At 43.7% G+C, this 20,834-nt stretch overlaps 1 protein-coding gene across 16 annotated transcripts in view; it reads left to right on the forward strand.

Annotated features, from left to right (window-relative positions):
• LOC133542148 (MAP/microtubule affinity-regulating kinase 3-like) overlaps nucleotides 1-12,305 on the forward strand; it is a 172,413-nt gene extending 160,108 nt beyond the window's left edge. For 9 of the 16 annotated variants that reach the window (XM_061886008.1, XM_061886007.1, XM_061886011.1 and 6 more), the window contains 2 exons: nucleotides 5,513-5,557; nucleotides 11,386-12,305. In XM_061886008.1, coding sequence (XP_061741992.1) covers nucleotides 5,513-5,557; nucleotides 11,386-11,731 — 391 coding nt within the window. In that variant the 3' untranslated portion in view covers nucleotides 11,732-12,305. Of the gene's footprint in view, nucleotides 1-4,739; nucleotides 4,820-5,512; nucleotides 5,558-11,385 lie in introns of all 16 variants that reach the window. The other 7 variants (XM_061886012.1, XM_061886013.1, XM_061886019.1 and 4 more) reach the window with 2 other exon arrangements.
• Nucleotides 12,306-20,834: the final 8,529 nt, after the last annotated feature.

Below are 20,834 nucleotides of genomic sequence, written 5' to 3' on the forward strand. Positions count from 1 at the left end.
TCTCTTTTGTATCAATGCCTTTAGTTATACTAGTTGTGGTCTTCAAGGTTCCATTTTAGGTAATCTCTTTTTAATCACCGTCTTTATACTCGCAGTGTTCCTCAAGGTTCCATTTTAGGTCCTCTCTTTGTTTGATCAACTTCTCCAGTTATACTAGTGGTGGTCCTCAAGGTTCCATTTTAGGTCCTCTCTTTTGTATCAATGTCTTCAGTTATACTAGTGGTGGTCTTCAAGGTTCCATTTTAGGTAATCTCTTTTTAATCACCGTCTTTAGTTATACTCGCAGTGTTCCTCAAGGTTCCATTTTAGGTCCTCTCTTTGTTTGATCAACTTCTCCAGTTATACTAGTGGTGGTCCTCAAGGTTCCATTTTAGGTCCTCTCTTTTGTATCAATGCCTTTAGTTATACTAGTGGTGGTCTTCAAGGTTCCATTTTAGGTCATCTCTTTTTAATCACCATCTTTAGTTATACTCGCAGTGTTCCTCAAGGTTCCATTTTAGGTCCTCTCTTTGTTTGATCAACTTCTCCAGTTATACTAGTGGTGGTCCTCAAGGTTCCATTTTAGGTCCTCTCTTTTTTTGATCAACTTCTACAGTTATACTAGTGGCGGTCCTCAAGGTTCCATTTTAGGTAATCTCTTTTTAATCATCGTCTTTAGTTATACTCGCAGTGTTCCTCAAGGTTCCATTTTAGGTCCTCTCTTTGTTTGATCAACTTCTCCAGTTATACTAGTGGTGGTCCTCAAGGTTCCATTTTAGGTCCTCTCTTTTTTTGATCAACTTCTACAGTTATACTAGTGGCGGTCCTCAAGGTTCCATTTTAGGTCCTCTCTTTTTAATCAACTTCTTTTGTCATACTAGTAGTGGTCCTCAAGGTTCCATTTTAGGTAATCTCGTTTCTATCAACTTCTAGTTATACGAGTGGTAGTCCGCAAGGTTCCATTTTATGTCCTTTTTTTTTTTTTTTAATCAACTTCTTTTGTTATACTAGTAGTGGTCATCAAGGTTCCATTTTAGGTAATCTTGTTTTTATCAACTTCTAGTTATACTAGTGGTGGTCCTCAAGGTTCCATTTTAGGTCCTCTCTCTTTTTAATCAACTTCTCTAGTTATAATGGTGGTGGTCCTCAAGGTTCCGTTTTGGGTCTTCTCGTTTTTTAACTTCACTAGTTATACGGGTAAATGGTAAATGGTTGTACTTGTATAGCGCTTTTCTACCCCTTTATAAGGAGCCCAAAGCGCTTTGACAGTATTTCCACATTCCCCCATTCACACACACATTCACACACTGATGGCGGGAGCTGCCATGCAAGGCGCTGCCAGGACCCATCAGGAGCAAGGGTGAAGTGTCTTGCTCAAGGACACAACGGACGTGACTAGGATGTTAGAAGGTGGGTATTGAACCAGTAACCCTCAGATTGCTGGCATGCCCACTCTACCAACTTCGCCACGCCGTAGTGTTCCTCAAGGTTCCATATTAGGTGCTCTCTTTTTAATCAACGTCTTTACTAATACTAGTAATGTTCCTCAAGGTTCCATTTTAGGTCCTTTTTTTTAATTATCAATTTTTTAAGTTATATTAGTGGTGGTCCTCAACGTTCCATTCAAGGTCAACTCTTTTTTTTATTCAACATCTTTAGTTATACTAGTCGTGTTCCTCAAGGTTCCGTTTTAGATCCTCTCTTTTTTTATCAACTTCTCTAATTATACTAGTGGTGGTCCTCAAGGTTCAAGGTTTCATTTTAGGTCCTCTCTATTTCATTATTTGTGCTTTTCAACTAAAGTGCCGGTGAGTTCAGTTCAAAAACCTTGTGCAAGACTCGCATGCTTGCAGCAGAATCTTAAAGGGGAACATTATCACAATTTCAAAAGGGTTAAAAACAATAAAAATCAGTTCCCAGTGGCTTGTTTTATTTTTCGAAGTTGTTTTCAAAATTTTACACCTCCCGGAATATCCCTAAAAAAAGCTTTAAAGTTCTTGATTTTCCCTATTTGCGATGCGACTGTCCAGTTCCCTGTGACGTCATACAGGGCTGCCAATACAAACAACATGGCGGTTACCACAGCAAGATATAGCGACATTAGCTCGGATTCAGACTCTGATTTCAGCGGCTTAAGCGATTCAACAGATTACCCATGTATTGAAACAGATGGTCGGAGTATGGAGGCAGATAGCGAAAACAAAATTGAAGAAGAAACTGAAGCTATTGAGCGAATAGCTATTAATGCTATTGGCCCATAGCATGGGTGTACCTAATGAAGTGGCCCATAGCATGGCTGCCTTATTAGCATCGCTGGTAAAATGTGCGGACCAAACGATCAGGACTTTCGCAACTTGTGACACTGGAGCAACTTAAATCCGTCGATTGGTAAGTGTTTGTTTTGCATTAAATGTGGGTATCTAGTTTCAAATGTACATACAGCTAGCGTAAATAGCATGTTAGCATCGATTAGCGTAGCATGTTAGCATCGATTAGCTGGCAGTCATGCTGCGACCAAATATGTCTGATAAGCACATAAGTCAACATCATCAACAAAATTCACCTTTGTGATTTCATTGACTTAATGGTTGCAAATGCATCTGCAGGTTATCCATACATCTCTGTGCCATGTCTGCCTTAGCAACGCGGCTAAAATGTGGAGACACTCTGGCACATTCAATGGGGGTCTGGTGGGAGATTTCTTGCCAGTGGTGCAACTTGAATCCCTCCCTGTTAGTGTTGTTACAACCTCCGACAACACACCGACGAGGCATGATGTCTCCAAGGTTCCAAAAATAGTCGAAAAAACGGAAAATAGCGGAGACCCGGTGTTTGTAATGTTTTGAAAATGAAAATGGCGGCCGTATTACCTCGGTGACGTCACTTTCTGACGTCATCGCTACAAGAGCGATAAACAGAAAGGCGTTTAATTCGCCAAAATTCACCCATTTAGAGTTCGGAATTCGGTTAAAAAAATACATGGTCTTTTTTCTGCACCATCAAGGTATATATTGACGCTTACATAGTTTTGGTGATAATGTTCCCCTTTAAAAACATTAGAGTGCTCTCACAGAGAAGATCTTTGACTCGTTTCCTTCCAAACAGGTACCCTGACTAATCAAATAGACCAAAATCTAATGTCTACTGTGGAGGATGCTGGTTCTCCAGAATATACAAAACAAGGTTAATAGTGAAGTCTTTAGCTTCCTGGAAATGTGGCCATCAAAACATCTGAGTGGAATATCCCTGACCCAAGGGTGAACATGACAAACTAGTCATTAAAGGGGAACATTATCACCAGACCTATGCAAGCGTCAATATATACCTTGATGGTGCAGAAAAAAGACCATCTAATTTTTTAACCGATTTCCAAACTCTTAATGGGCGAATTTTGGCGAATTAAACGCCTTTCTGTTTATCGGTCTTGTAGCGATGACGTCAGAACGTGACGTCACCGAGGTAATACACCCGCCATTTTCATTTTCAAAACATTACAAACACCGGGTCTCAGCTCTGTTATTTTCAGTTTTTTTGACTATTTTTTGGAACCTTGGAGACATCATGCCTCGTCGGTGTGTTGTCGGAGGTTGTAACAACACTAACAGGGAGGGATTCAAGTTGCACCACTGGCAAGAAATCTCCCGCCAGACCCCCATTGAATGTGCCAGTGTGTCTGCACATTTTAGCCGCGTTGCTAAGACAGACATGGCACAGAGATGTATGGATAACCTGCAGATGCATTTGCAAGGATTAAGTCAACGGAATCACAAAAGTGAGTTTTGTTGATGATGTTGACTTATGTGCTAATCAGACATATTTGGTCGCGGCATGACTGCCAGCTAATCGATGCTAACATGCTATGCTAATCGATGCTAACATGCTATTTACGCTAGCAGTATGTACATTTGAAACTAGATACCAACATTTAATGCGAAACAAATACTTACCAATCGACGGATTTAAGTTGCTCCAGTGTCACAAGTTGCGAAAGTCCTGATCGTTTGGTCCGCACATTTTACCGGCGATGCTAATAAGGCGGCCATGCTATGGGCCACTTCATTAGGTACACCCATTGTATGGCCGAATAGCTTCAATTTCTTCTTCAATTTCGTTTTCGCTATCTGCCTCCATACTCCGACCATCTGTTTCAATACATGCGTAATTTTTTGAATCGTTTAAGCTGCTGAAATCCGAGTCTGAATCCGAGCTAATGTCGCTATATCTTGCTGTGGTAACCGCCATGTTGTTTGTATTGGCAGCCCTGTATGACGTCACAGGGAAATGGACAGTGGTTTCGAAGATAGCGAAAATCAGGCACTTTAAAGCTTTTTTTAGGGATATTCCGGGAGGTGTAAAATTTAGAAAAAAACTTCGAAAAATAAAACCAGCCACTGGGAACTGATTTTTATTGTTTTTAACCCTTTTCAAATTGTGATAATGTTCCCCTTTAATGACAAATCCCTGTGGGTGAATTGTTGTAACGGAAATGTTTCTGTGGTCTCATGGTTGTTCTGTAATAATAACACACAAGGTTATATGCGCCATGAAGGCACCACGCGGGTCATGTGACTTCTTGAGCGCCACACCCCATGAATGTTGATGCCTGTTGAATAATCTTCCACTTTTCTCCATCACATCCTGCTGCTTAACTACTTTACCTCCTCCCAGGACGTCCTCCTCATCCCCCCCCCCCCCCTCTCACTTTTGTCCCCTGTGTGCCCTTTAACCTCTGACCTCTCGCTGCTCTCCCTCTCCGCCAGGGTCACTATTGACCCGGCCAAGCGGCAGACGGCTAAAAGTGGGCCGGCCGTCCCTTCCGCCCGGGGAGGAAAGAGCCTTAGTAAGTCCTCTCTGGCCTCCGGCTTCTGTCCTTCCTCCTCTTCCTCATCACCACCATCCTCCTTCTCCTGCCATGTTTTTGCTTTGGTTGCAGACGTCACCTCCTGTCCTCCATCATGGTCCTCCAGTCTCTCTCACTTCCTGTCTCGCCATCTCTTCATCAGCTCACATTGTAGACCTTTTGAAAGAACTCCTAGATTATTTTACTTCTGTTCCCCCCCGCTCCCCTTCATGCCTCGTTGCATGCTGGGATATGTCATTTAGAGTCGGTCCAGTACTTTCTGGAGCGTCTGCAGGTCAATCAACCCATCAAAGTTGACACATTTATATAATCACAAGTGTCTCAAAGGGCTGCACAAGCCACAACGACATCCTTGGCTCGGATCCCACATCAGGGGTAAGAAAGAACTCAACCCAATGGGGACCAGGAGAAACCTTGGAAAGGACCGCAGATGTGGGGACCCCCTCCTGGGTTAACAATGTTAGAGTCCAGTCCATAGTGGGGCCAGGAGGTCCCAGGAGTTCAAAAGTAAAGCAAAACGAGGTCGTGGTCGGGGCGTCATGTGACACGTCCGAGATTGTTTGTGTCCGCATATATCTGTGTTGTCCTTCACCGGGGGTCCACCTGTGATGGCGTCCTCTTACTCTCTTTGTCTTCCTTCTCGGTCCCCCCCGCCCCCCCGCACCCCCTCAGAGTCTCCACCGAGTTTGAGAGAAACGGGAGACTTGCGGGCTCAAGGTGAGCGCGCCCGACAAAAGTCCCGTCCTTCAGCCCCGCCCCCTTCCCCTCCTCCGCTTTGTATCGACAGCAGCGTTGTTGAATGCGTGGTCGGGACTGTGGGCCCTCCAGTGTCTTGTTGGCTTGTCGCCGGGCGCTCGTCTTGCTTGTTCTTTTTTCTTTTTTTGCATGTCGGCCTTGAAAGCAACCCCTGCGCCCCCTCCCAAGCCTGCTGCTTGCTGCACGGACCTGCGTCCAGCCTCAGTCCCGCCCCAGCGCGGTCACAGAGACGAGTTTGAGCGCCGATGTTTTTTGTCCAATCAGCTCCTTGACTCCTCCCCCCCGCAACACGGGAAGTGAAGCCTTACACTTGTAGGACCGTTGGAAATGACAAAATCCCTTTTTTTTTTGTCAAAGATTGTTGTTGAATGAAGAAGCTCAGCTCTGTGACCCGAATGCTTAATGAAGGTTTTAAAGTACCAGTACAGGTGGAAAAACAAGGTGACTTTATATGCGGGGTCGTCTCTTAAAACTGTTTTTATCAACCATTCCTGGGCCGCCAAAAAAATATCTCCTTCTCAGCTGTGGATGGTATGGGCCGCAGCAGTACTCAGTTGTAATACACTTTTCCCACCACTTGGGGCAGTAGTGACTATCAAAAACAACTAAAGTCATAGAGAAGATTCTGCAGTGCAAAAAAGTGGCGAAACTGTATTTTCCTTTGCAATTTTATTTTATTGAGAGTTAAACATGTTTATTTACTACCGTCAAATGATTACATTTAATCTTGAATTTGGATTATTCACAGGTTAATACTAGCTTGCATATTTAAATATTTCAACTTAAAGAGCCCAATATTTGGACAAAAATATAATTTTATTGTCAGGATGTCATACAGGAGTAAAAAAAAATGTCTTTATTTGTTCAAAACTCGCAAGCAATTATCAATCAATCAATCAATGTTTACTTATATAGCCCTAAATCACTAGTGTCTCAAAGGGCTGCACAAACCACCACGACATCCTCGGTAGGCCCACATAAGGGCAAGGAAAAACTCACACCCAGTGGGACGTCGGTGACAATGATGACTATGAGAACCTTGGAGAGGAGGAAAGCGATGGATGTCGAGCGGGTCTAACATGATACTGTGAAAGTTCAATCCACAATGGATCCAACACAGTCGCGAGAGTCCAGTCCAAAGCGGATCCAACACAGCAGCGAGAGTCCCGTTCACAGCGGAGCCAGCAGGAAACCATCCCAAGCGGAGGCGGATCAGCAGCGCAGAGATGTCCCCAGCCGATACACAGGCAAGCAGTACACGGCCACCGGATCGGACCGGACCCCCTCCACAAGGGAGAGTGGGACATAGAAGAAAAAGAAAAGAAACGGCAGATCAACTGGTCTAAAAAGGGAGTCTATTTAAAGGCTAGAGTATACAAATGAGTTTTAAGGTGAGACTTAAATGCTTCTACTGAGGTGGCATCTCGAACTGTTACCGGGAGGGCATTCCAGAGTACTGGAGCCCGAACGGAAAACGCTCTATAGCCCGCAGACTTTTTTTGGGCTTTGGGAATCACTAATAAGCCGGAGTCCTTTGAACGCAGATTTCTTGCCGGGACATATGGTACAATACAATCGGCAAGATAGGATGGAGCTAGACCGTGTAGTATTTTATACGTAAGTAGTAAAACCTTAAAGTCACAAATTATATCTGAAGTCCCATTTTTGAAGTGGAATGTGCGGTCCAAATTAATCCGCTTTTATGCATGATTAATGCGATCATTTTCTGTGATTAATCACATGAGTTAACTTTCATTTTTAATGGTCCAACAATTATTATCCAATATTAATTTAGTTAGAATGTATTCATTTTAGCGCCACTCAGTGGCCTAGTGGTTAGAGTGTAGGTTGTGAGTTCAAGCCCCGGCCGAGTCATACCAAAGACTATAAAAAAAATGGGACCCATTACCTCCCTGCTTGGCACTCAGCATCAAGGCTTGGAATTCAATCAATCAATCAATGTTTATTTATATAGCCCCAAATCACAAATGTCTCAAAGGACTGCACAAATCATTACGACTACAACATCCTCGGAAGAACCCACAAAAGGGCAAGGAAAACTCACACCCAGTGGGCAGGGAGAATTCACATCCAGTGGGACGCCAGTGACAATGCTGACTATGAGAAACCTTGGAGAGGACCTCAGATGTGGGCAACACCCCCCCCCCTCTAGGGGACCGAAAGCAATGGATGTTGAGCGGGTCTAACATGATACTGTGAAAGTTCAATCCATAGTGGCTCCAACACAGCCGCGAGAGTTCAGTTCAAGCGGATCCAAGACAGCAGCGAGAGTCCCGTCCACAGGAGACCATCTCAAGCGGAGGCGGATCAGCAGCGTAGAGATGTCCCCAACCGATACAGGCGAGCGGTCCATCCTGGGTCTCGACTCTGGACAGCCAGTACTTCATCCATGGTCATCGGACCGGACCCCCTCCACAAGGGAGGGGGGGGGGACATAGGAGAAAGGAAAGAAGCGGCATATCAACTGGTCTAAAAAGGAGGTCTATTTAAAGGCTAGAGTATACAGATGAGTTTTAAGGTGAGACTTAAATGCTTCTACTGAGGTAGCATCTCGAACTGTTACCGGGAGGGCATTCCAGAGTACTGGAGCCCGAACGGAAAACGCTCTATAGCCCGCAGACTTTTTTAATTGGGGGTTAAATCACTGTAAATGATTCCCGGGCGTGGCACCGCTGCTGCTCACTGCTCCCCTCACCTCCCAGGGGGTGATCAAGGTTGATGGGTCAAATGCAGCGAATAATTTCGCCACACCTAGTGTGTGTGTGACAATCATTGGTACTTTAACTTTAACTTTTTATATGCAAAAGTACTTTCCATTAGTTTTTGAGTAAATTATTTTTCAGTGAATTTGATCAATCAATCAATCAATGTTTATTTATATAGCCCCAAATCACAAATGTCTCAAAGGGCTGCACAAATCATTATGACTACAACATCCTCGGAAGAACCCACAAAAGGGCAAGGAAAACTCACACCCAGTGGGCAGAGAGAATTCACATCCAGTGGGACGCCAGTGACAATGCTGACTATGAGAAACCTTGGAGAGGACCTCAGATGTGGGCAACCCCCCCCCTCTAGGGGACCGAAAGCAATGGATGTCGAGCGGGTCTAACATGATACTGTGAAAGTTCAATCCATAGTGGCTCCAACACAGCCGCGAGAGTTCAGTTCAAGCGGATCCAAGACAGCAGCGAGAGTCCCGTCCACAGGAGACCATCTCAAGCGGAGGCGGATCAGCAGCGTAGAGATGTCCCCAACCGATACAGGCGAGCGGTCCATCCTGGGTCTCGACTCTGGACAGCCAGTACTTCATCCATGGTCATCGGACCGGACCCCGTCCACAAGGGAGGGGGGGACATAGGAGAAAGAAAAGAAGCGGCAGATCAACTGGTCTAAAAAGGAGGTCTATTTAAAGGCTAGAGTATACAGATGAGTTTTAAGGTGAGACTTAAATGCTTCTACTGAGGTGGCATCTCGAACTGCTACCGGGAGGGCATTCCAGAGTACTGGAGCCCGAACGGAAAACGCTCTATAGCCCGCAGACTTTTTTAATTGGGGGTTAAATCACTATAAATGATTCCCGGGCGCGACACCGCTGCTGCTCACTGCTCCCCTCACCTCCCAGGGGGTGATCAAGATTGATGGGTCAAATGCAGCGAATAATTTCGCCACACCTAGTGTGTGTGTGACAATCATTGGTACTTTAACTTTAACTTTTTATATGCAAATGTACTTTCCATTAGTTTTTGAGTAAATTATTTTTCAGTGAATTTGATGAGTATTTATTAATGTAATCAGCCTGACCTTGACATAATTAGTAATTCATCTTCTTCACATTATTTGATGTAATTTAACAAGGTGTATCCTGTTAGACTGTAAGTAGGTTAGATATATTTATTGAAAATTATTAAAAATCAGGAGTTAGATGGTTATTTCAGTGTTAATGTCGTCAGGGTGGGAGCTCGTCTAAAGGGATTTTATGTTAATCATTTACAATCCTTATATAAGACAATAACTCATGTTTTTTTTTGTTCTTATGTATTCTAAATATATATTTTTTTAAGTATGTTAACAATTGAGTCAACACCAACAAATCAATCAATCAATCAATCAATCAATCAATGTTTACTTATATAGATAGCCCTAAATCACTAGTGTCTCAAAGGGCTGCACAAACCACCACGACATCCTCGGTAGGCCCACATAAGGGCAAGGAAAACTCACACCCAGTGGGACATCGGTGACAATAATGACTATGAGAACCTTGGAGAGGAGGAAAGCAATGGATGTCGAGCGGGTCTAACATGATACTGTGAAAGTTCAATCCACAATGGATCCAACACAGTCGCGAGAGTCCAGTCCAAAGCGGATCCAACACAGCAGCGAGAGTCCCGTTCACAGCGGAGCCAGCAGGAAACCATCCCAAGCGGAGGCGGATCAGCAGCGCAGAGATGTCCCCAGCCGATACACAGGCGAGCAGTACATGGCCACCGGATCGGACCGGACCCCCTCCACAAGGGAGAGTGGGACATAGAAGAAAAAGAAAAGAAACGGCAGATCAACTGGTCCAAAAAGCCCTGATCAAACAAACTAAAGTTATTGAGAAGATTCTGCAGTGCAAAAAGTAAGACTAAAGCGGTGAAACTGTATTTTCCTTTGCAATTTAATTTTATTGAGTGTTAAACATATTTATCATTGTTATTTAGTACTGTCAAATGATTACATTATTTAATCTGATTAATCACACTTGAATTTGGATTATTCACAGGTTATACTAGTGTGCATGTTTTAATATTTCAATTTAAAGAGCCCAATACTTGGACAAAAATTTAATAATATTGTCAGGATGTCTTACAGGAATTAAAACAAAATGCTTTACTTTTATTTGCTCAAAACCTGCTACCAATTTGATCTAAATTCCCATTTTTGAAGGGATTTTATGCTAATCATTTACAATCTTTATGCAAGACAAGAACTCATGTTTTTTTTATGTATTCTAAATAATTGTTTTTAAAGAATGCTAACAATCGCGTCAATTTGCATGTCTGGCGTGACCTGAACATTAACCAAGTATGAGCGATATTGTTATTATAAGCGCTAACGCAGGCCAACTATTTTATTTTTTAGCAGCGCATCGATCACAGAGAGGTAGCAGCCGGTGGAAGTCAATTCCAGATAATAAATCAGGCCTCTCGCATTTAGAAGTTGTTCATCTGTGACATTCAACTTATACCCGGAGATGGAGAGAAAAGACGACAGCGGTAGACTTGTGTCCGCAGGCAGCAACTTTTACCTTTTAACCCTCTGCGTGGATCATGATTGATTCTTCATCGAAACAGAGGATAAGAACTTCCTATCAGTCGGCATCCCAGTGAGAGCGGACATTGTACAGTAAGTGATTTATTATGTTGGTAGTTTGTATTTCTTGTTTAGCACATGATGTTCGAAAATGTATCATTATTTGTCCCACAAAGTCTGCGGGATTTGCATTGTCGTTGATGGGGAAGGGATCTGTGGTTCCACCACTGCGTCACGGACTGACTCACTTATTAAACGTTGCAAATCTTTTTGTGCTATAAATCCGATATATGTACGATAAACGCTTTAATATAGAGGCAACTTGTTTTTCCATGACACTGGTACTTAACGTAGCGCAAACTGGGGTTGGATGCCGAAGAATATTTTCCATTGTGTTGTTAAATGTGAAAATTGCACGAAAAAAAACTGATTTTACGCTCATCCAAGTTGACCCGTGTGTGTCTTTGCAGTCGCCATGTACCTGGGGATCAAAAAGGGGAAAACAAGGACGGTAAGCCCCGCTCCCTCCGATTCACCTGGAGCATGAGGACCACCAGCTCCATGGAGCCCTGCGACATCATGAGGGAGATCCGCAAGGTGCTCGACGCCAACAACTGCGACTACGAGCAGCAGGAGAGCTTCCTGCTCCTCTGCGTGCACGGCGACGGGCGAGCGGAGAACCTGGTGCAGTGGGAGATGGAGGTGTGCAAGCTGCCCCGCCTCTCGCTCAACGGCGTGCGCTTCAAGAGGATATCCGGCTCATCCATCGCTTTCAAAAACATTGCTTCCAAAGTTGCCAACGAGTTAAAGCTATGAGGAAGAAAGTATCCTATATCTAGAAGTATTTAAGCTGTACAATCATCCACGTAGCAGTTTCCAAATGTCTCCTTTTATATAAAAAAAACAACAACAAAATACAGAGTATGTATTGATTATAATGTATAGGTTAAGGCTTTTGGCAATAATCACTGAATTATCTACTAATATCTCAGTCTATTCTGGCCACAAGAGGGCGACATAGCGAGTGGACTCAGTCTATTCTGGCCACAAGAGGGCGACATAGCGAGTGGAATTGTCATGCTGTGAATGTGGACGACAAAAAAAAAGGCATTTCTAGTCTTATTTATTTTCCTTTTTTTTTTGTTTTTTCCTCTTGAAAAAGAATAAAAAAAACACGTAGCGTTTATTTTTATTGTTTTTTTGATTCCCGTGTAAATAATAGTACCTCTCACGTTCAAGATGTTTTCTTTCTTTTTGTATTTCGGTTTCCAAATTGGGGAAAGAGAAGAAAGAAAAAAATAAATAACCGAGATGACGGCGAGTCCCTGAAAGCGCCCGCCCGCCTGGTTTAAAGGTCACAAGCCTCAATTAAAGTGTCTGTCAACTTGAACACATTCTTTTTTTTTTTATTTCACATATCAAATACACTCACTGAGCGCGCTCATTCAGAATGTTTACTAAAGTATAAACCCAAAGAGTAATTTAATATTAAAAATAAAATATTTGCTGTTTGCATGTTGAAGTATGAGGCTGAGGTGGTTAAAAAGCTCCTCGGTGGCAAGACCCCGGGGGTGGATGAGACCCGCCCGGAGTTCCTAAAGGCTCTGCAGCATCGCATGGGGGGCGGTACCTCTGGATTGGCAGACCGGGGTGGTGGTTCCTCTCTTTTAGAAGGGGGACCGGAGGGTGTGTTCCAACTATCGTGGGATCACACTCCTCAGCCTTCCCGGTAAGGTCTATTCAGGTGTACTGGAGAGGAGGCTACGCTGGGTAGTCGAACTTCGGATTCAGGAGGAACGATTGGACCAGCTCTATACTCTCGGCAGGGTTCCTGAGGGTGCATGGGAGTTTGCCCGACCAGTCTACATGTGCTTTGTGGACTTGGAAAAGGCAATTGACCAAATCCCTTAGGAAGTCCTGTGGGGAGTGCTCAGAGAGTATGGGGTACCGGACTGTCTGATTGTGGCGGTCCGCTCCCTGTACGATCAGTGCCTAGAGCTTGGTCCGCGTTGCCGGCAGTAAGTCGGACACGTTTCCGGTGAGGGTTGGACTCCGCCAAGGCTGTCCTTTGTCACCGATTCTGTTCCTAACTTTTACGGACAGAATTTCTAGGCGCAGTCAGGGCTTTGGGGGGGGGGATCTGGTTTGGTGGCTGCAGGATTAGGTCTCCTTTTTTTTTACAGATGATGTGGTCCTGACGGCTTCATCTGGCCAGGATCTTCAGCTCTCACTGGATCGGTTCGCAGCCGAGTGTGAAGTGACTGGGATGAGAATCAGCACCTCCAAGTCCGAGTCCGTGGTTCTCGCCCGGAAAAGGGTGGAGTGCCATCTCCGGGTTGGGGAGGAGATCTTACCCCAAATGGAGGAGTTCAAGTACCTAGGAGTCTTGTTCACGAGTGAGGGAAAAGTGGATCGTGAGATCGACAGGCGGATCAGTGCGACGTCTTCAGTAATGTGGACGCTGTATCAATCTGTTGTGGTGAAGAAGGAGCTGAGCCGGAAGGCAAAGCTCTCAATTTACCGGTCGATCTACGTTCCCATCCTCACCTATGGTCATGAGCTTTGGGTCATGACCGAAAGGATAAGATCACGGGTACAAGCGGCCGAAATGAGTTTCCTCTCCCTTAGAGATAGGGTGAGAAGCTCTGCAATCCGGGAGGAACTCAAAGTAAAGCCGTTGCTCCTTCACATCGAGAGGAGCCAGATGAGGTGGTTCGGGCATCTGGTCAGGATGCCACCCTAAACACCTCCCTTAGGAGGTGTTTAGGGCACGTCCAACCGGTAAGAGGCCATCGGGAAGACTATGTCTCCCGGCTGGCCTGGGAACGCCTCGGGATCCCCCGGGAAGAGCTTCCCTGCTTAGGCTGCTGCCCTCGTGACCCGACCTCGGATAAGCGGAAGAAGTTGGATGGATGGATGTTGAAGTATATGCGTGTCCCTTTTAAGAACAGACCCCGTGATTTATCAGGCAGTGCTTATGTCACTCACGAGTGACAACTACAGATATCGTACAGGACTAGACGCCGCATTGGGTGTTGCGGTGCAGGAAATTTGCCCACCATCTTGAACCGGTCTTCTCATCCGAGCAGCGGAAAGGGCAGGATGGCAGAGGATTTGGGCCGTGTATTCTGGCACAAATCGGCGGACAGTGGAGAAAACTTCACAAGTAAGAGTGACCTTTAAAGATTATTGTACTGTATTTATTACAATTGTTGCAAGCTCCTGCAGCTAGCTTAGTTAGCTAGTGTATGCTTAGTGCCAGTGTACCGGCTATAAACTCAGACTTGTAGTCATTTTCTTAACATTGACACAATAATGCTACAACAGAAATATTATTGGTATAATATTGTATTGCATAGAATGTATTCGCGTGTAATTTAATTGTAATAACTGAATATCTGACTGTACAATAGTTTGTCAATCTATTTTGGGTGTTGATGTATTCTCAATTTTGGCAGCTTTGCTTCATTATCAACAGACATACGTCCAAATATAAAAGAAATGTTTACACAAGTGTCATTACCATGTATTGTGCTTTTTCACTCTTCTCTTTTGTTCACGGTGTGTTGCGGGTTCTACATGCTACTTATTACACAACATCGATGTAATGGATGGTAAGTATGTTTATATAATGGAATCCTTATAAATGTTTTTAAACATAAAGTTGGTTCTTGTTGGAGTGATCTTGTAAACCCTCCCGATTTTTCCAGGAGACTCCCGAATTTCTCCCAGTTTCCACCCGGACAACAATATTGGGGGCGTGCCTAAGAGGCACTGCCTTCAGCGACCTCTAAAACCTGTCGCCACGTTCCACTTTTTCTCAGTACGAACAGCGTGTCCGCCCACTCACAAAAACATATGCGGCTTTTACAGACACACATAAAAGAATGCATTCACACTCGGTCGACGGCCATACAGGTCACACTGAGGGTGGCCGTATAAACAACTTTAACACTGTTACAAATATGCGACCACACTGTGAACCCACACCAAACAAGAATGACAAACACATTTTTGGGAGAACATCCGCACCGTAACACAACGTAAACAGAACAAATATCCAGAACCCCTAACTCTTCCAGGACGCTACTATATACACCCCCGCTACCACCAAAACCCGCCTCCACACCTAACCCCGCCGCCCCAATCTCCCAAATTCGGAAATCTCAAGTTTGGCAAGTATGCTTGTGAGTTCTGTAATATATGTAATTACATTGTTACATTGTACTTTTAGGTCGATGGATCCGCTGGACAACGAAACGATCCCATTCCTAAAAACACTAATCATGAACTAATTATCTATCTGCCCTGGTAGCGGTTTGCAATTGTCATTCTTCGTGAATTTGTATCCTTGCGGCAGGCACTCAACAACGCGTTATTTTCGACGCATGTGATTGAAATTCGTTGAACTGCTTTGACGGAACAACGTTATAATAAAGGGCTTTGTTGGAGGTTCTTTTTTCGCTATAATGAAGATTACAGTTGGTACAAAATGCGGCTGCTAGACTTTTGACAAAAACAAGAAAGTTTGATCATGTTAGGCCTATACTCTAAATACCTTCATATACATATATATATATATATATATATATATATATATATATACACACAGTGGGGCAAAAAAGTATTTAGTCAGCCATCGATTGTGCAAGTTCTCTCACTTAAAATGATGACAGAGGTCTGTAATTTTCATCATAGGTACACTTCAACTGTGAGAGACAGAATGTGAAAAAAAAATCCAAGAATTCACATTGTAGGAATTTTAAAGAATTTATTTGTAAATTATGGTGGAAAATAAGTATTTGGTGACTTCTCTGGCTCTCACAGACCTGTAACTTCTTCTTTAAGAAGCTCTTCTGTCCTCCACTCGTTACCTGTATTAATGGAACCTGTTTGAACTTATCTGCATAAAAGACACCTGTCCACAGCCTCGAACAGTCAGACTCCAAACTCCACTATGGCCAAGACCAAAGAGCTGTCGAAGGACACCAGGAAAAGAATTGTAGACCTGCACCAGACTGGGAAGAGTGAATCTACAATAGGCAAGCAGCTTGGTGGGAAAAAAATCAACTGTGGGAGCATTTATCAGAAAATGGAAGACATACAAGACCACTGATAATCTCCCTCGATTTGGGTCTCCACGAAAGCTCTCATCCCGTGGGGTCAAAATGATCACGAGAAAGGTGAGCAAAAATCTCAGAACCACACAGGGGGACCTGGTGAATGACCTGCAGAGAGCTGGGACCAAAGTAACAAAAGTTACCATCGGTAACACACTACGCCGACAGGGAATCAAATCCTGCAGTGCCAGACGTGTCCCTTGCTTAAGCCAGTGCATGTCCAGGCCCGTCTGAAGTTTGCCAGAGAGCACATGGATGATACAGCAGAGGATTGGGAGAATGTCATGTGGTCAAATGAAACCAAAATAGAACTTTTTGGTATAAACTCAACTCGTCGTGTTTGGAGGAAGAAGAATACTGAGTTGCATCCCAAGAACACCATACCTACTGTGAAGCATGGGGTTGGAAACATCATGCTTTGGGGCTGTTTTTCTGCTAAGGGGACAGGACGATTGATCCGTGTTAAGGAAAGAATGAACGGGGCCATGTATCGTGAGATTTTGAGCCAAAACCTCCTTCCATCAGTGAGAGCTTTGAAGATGAAACGTGGCTGGGTCTTCCAGCATGACAATGAACCCAAACACACACCCCGGGCAACGAAGGAGTGGCTCCGTAAGAAGCATTTGAAAGTCCTGGAGTGGCCTAGCCAGTCTCCAGACCTCAACCCCATAGAAAATCTGTGGAGGGAGTTGAAAGTCCGTGTTGCTCGGCGACAGCCCCAAAACATCACTGCTCTCGAGGAGATCTGCATAGAGGAATGGGCCAAAATACCAGCTACTGTGTGTGCAAACCTGGTAAAGACCTATAGTAATCGTTTGGCCTCTGTTATTGCCAACAAAGGTTATATTACAAAGTATTGAGTTGAATTTTTGTTATTTACCAAATAATTATTTTCCACAATAATTTACAAATAAATTCTTTAAAATTCTTACAATGTGAATTCCTGGATTGTTTTTTCACATTCTGTCTCTCACAGTTGAAGTGTACCTAAGATGAAAATGACAGACCTCTGTCATCATTTTAAGTGGGAGAACTTGCACAATCGGTGGCTGACTAAATACTTTTTTGCCCCACTGTATATATATATATATATATATATATATATACATATATATATATATATATATATATATATATATATATATCAATCAATGTTTATTTATATAGCCCCAAATCACAAATGTCTCAAAGGACTGCACAAACCATTACGACTACGACATCCTCGGAAGAACCCACAAAAGGACAAGGAAAACTCACACCCAGTGGGCAGGGAGAATTCACATCCAGTGGGACGCCAGTGACAATGCTGACTATGAGAAACCTTGGAGAGGACCTCAGATGTGGGCAACCCCCCCCCCCTCTAGGGGACCGAAAGCAATGTATGTCGAGCGGGTCTAACATGATACCGTGAAAGTTCAATCCATAGTGGCTCCAACACAGCCGCCAGAGTTCAGTTCAAGCGGATCCAAGACAGCAGTGAGAGTCCCGTCCACAGGAAACCATCTCAAGCGGATCAGCAGCGTAGAGATGTCCCCAACCGATACAGGCGAGCGGTCCATCCTGGGTCTCGACTCTGGACAGCCAGTACTTCATCCATGGTCATCGGACCGGACCCCCTCCACAAGGGAGGGGGGGACATAGGAGAAAGAAAAGAAGCGGCAGATCAACTGGTCTAAAAAGGAGGTCTATTTAAAGGCTAGAGTATACAGATGAGTTTTAAGGTGAGACTTAAATGCTTCTACTGAGGTAGCATCTCGAACTGTTACCGGGAGGGCATTCCAGAGTACTGGAGCCCGAACGGAAAACGCTCTATAGCCCGCAGACTTTTTTGGGGCTCTAGGAATCACTAATAAGCCGGAGTCTTTTGAACGCAGATTTCTTGCCGGGACATATGGTACAATACAATCGGCAAGATAGGCTGGAGCTAGACCGTGTAGTATTTTATACGTAAGTAGTAAAACCTTAAAGGCATGGGTGACTTACACATCTGTGAAGGCACCATTAATGCTGAAAGGTCCATACAGGTTTTGGAACAACATATGCTGCCATCTAAGCGCCCCTGCTTATTTCAGCAAAACAATGCCAAGCCACATTCCGCACGTGTTACAATAGCGTGGCTTCGTAGTAAAAGACAGCGGTCTGCAGTCCAGACCTGTCTCCCATGGAAAACGTGTGGCGCATTATGAAGCGTAAAACACGACAGCGGAGACCCCGGACTGTTGAACGACTGAAGCTCTACATAAAACAAGAATGGGAAAGAATTCCACTTTCAAAGCTTCAACAATTAGTTTCCTCAGTTCCCAAACGTTTGAGTGTTGTTCAAAAAAAAAAGGTGATGTAACACAGTGGTGAACATGCCCTTTCCCAACTACTTTGGCCATGAAATTCTAAGTTAATTATTATTTGCAAAAAAAAAACTAATTTAATGAGTTTGAACATCAAATATGTTGTCTTTGTAGTGCATTCAACTGAATATGGGTTGAAAAAGATTTGCAAATCATTGTATTCTGTTTATATTTACATCTAACACAATTTCCCAACTCATATGGAAACAGGGTTTGTAAATATATATATATGTGTGTGTGTGTGTGTGTGTGTGTGTGTGTATCCATATATGTATGTATATAAAATTATGTATGTTATATGTATGAATATATGTATGTATAAATGTGAATATATATATATATACATATGTATATACATATATGTGTGTATATATATGTAAATATATATATATATATATATATATAAGAAATGTATATGGCATAAAGGTATATATCAATAATAGAGAATTGTATACTCTGTATATGCAGTATATATGTTTAAAGTGTTTGCAAAATCTGCGATGAGGTGGCGACTTGTCCAGGGTGTACCCCGCCTTCCGCCCGATTGTAGCTGAGATAGGCGCCAGCGCCCCCCGTGACCCCAAAAGGGAATAAGCGGTAGAAAATGGATGGCTGGATGTTTGCAAAATACCTGTCTAGTAGTCCATCCATCCATTTCTACCGCTTGTCTGAATATTGTATTATTGTTCATCCCACTGTGAATATTCAAATACGACAATATCATAACTACTTGTACGAACTTTGCCGCTATAAAAAAAAAACGTAAAATTCAGTTAATCATTTAGAAAGTTAGGCTGGATTAAATGTGCTGACACTTCTTTGATCCTGTCACTAGATGGAGCCCTAGACCGGTTCAAGATGGTGCCACTGCGACTTGTCAGCACCAATAGGAAGTAACGGTGGATGCGGCATCTCTATAGAAGATATCTGTGGTGACTGAATGACGTCGGAAGACTTCAAGGAAAAGGGAAACATTTCGACCTTAAAGCACCATAAACAAGGTAAATGTTATTTTCTTGTTTACTGTTTGACTTGTTGACCAGAGAACAATTGCCCAGAACTGTTTTATAAGGTGGCGACTTGTCCAGGGTGTACCCCGCCTTCCGCCCGATTGTAGCTGAGATAGGCGCCAGCGCCCCCCGCGACCCCAAAAGGGAATAAGCGGTAGAAAATGGATGGATGGATGTTTTATAATCCTTTCTGCAGTTGTAAAAAAAATTAAAAAATACATGTACACCCCGTAAAATCCGGACAATAAACCGCTACTTTTTTCCTGCGCTTCGTACACTGCGGCTTATAAAGCGGTGCTTCTAATTTATGGCTTTTTCTATGCTAACAGCCACAATGCAAAAAGTAAAAGAAAAAACTAAACAAGCAAATACACTCATTGGGTGTACTTTTTAGGGGGTGTGGTGCCATGTTTTGGATGAGTTTGCTCACTGCTACGTCGCGCTTCTGTTATTGTGAATTGAATTGTGAATTATATTTATATAGCGCTTTTCTCTAGTGACTCAAAGCGCTTTACATAGTGAAACCCAATATCTAAGTTACATTTAAACCAGTGTGGGTGGCACTGGGAGCAGGTGGGTAAAGTGTCTTGCCCAAGGACACAACGGCAGTGACTAGGATGGCGGAAGCGGGAATCGAACCTGCAACCCTCAAGTTGCTGGCACGGCCACTCTACCAACCGAGCTATACCGCTATTGCTGCATCCCATCTACTTTGAAATGACGTCAGAGCAGAGTTGTCGGAAATCAGGATGTCCACGAACACTATTTGTGCGCTTGCCTTGTCCTAATATACACAACTAATGGGAAAGTACGGTGGCTGAGGAGGAACCACGGACACCATTACCAGTGACGTACAGCGTATACGACCACGTAAAATAAACGTAGTTCACGCTACAGTGACGGTACCATTAAATACATCGTGCAAATTTGGCCCGCGGGCCAGAGTTTGACACCCATGGTTTAAATCAGGGGTAGGGAACCTATGGCTCTTTTGATGACCGCATCTGGCTCTCGGATAAATCTGAGCCGACGCTGCTTAACACGATAAGTAATGAATAATTCCACTTGTAATGAAAAATGACGTTCAAAATATAAAACATTCTCATGTATTTTTATGTTCAAGAAGTTGCGTTAATGGAAAGAAATAAGTTGTTTATTATTGGTTAGTGTGGGGCTTGCCCTCCTGGGGGTTCTTCAGACCACCAAGCACCGACAAGAGAGCCGGTTTCAGGGTTACAATATTGTTTTATTTTTCAGTAAGTCTCTATGTTGCTTTCCAGCATTTGTCTTTTTCTCTCTCGTTCTCGCTCTGGCTCCAGCCCCGACCCTGTCTCTCCTCCTGGCTGCTGCTTATAAACAGAGCAACAGGTGATTAGATAACAAGGCCCAGCTTGGCCATCTACGCACCTGTCGCTGATTTCGAGCCCGGTCCTGGCAACATCCC

Source organism: Nerophis ophidion, linkage group LG24, assembly GCF_033978795.1.
Source record: "Nerophis ophidion isolate RoL-2023_Sa linkage group LG24, RoL_Noph_v1.0, whole genome shotgun sequence".
In the NCBI taxonomy this organism is placed as follows: Eukaryota; Metazoa; Chordata; class Actinopteri; order Syngnathiformes; family Syngnathidae; genus Nerophis; species Nerophis ophidion.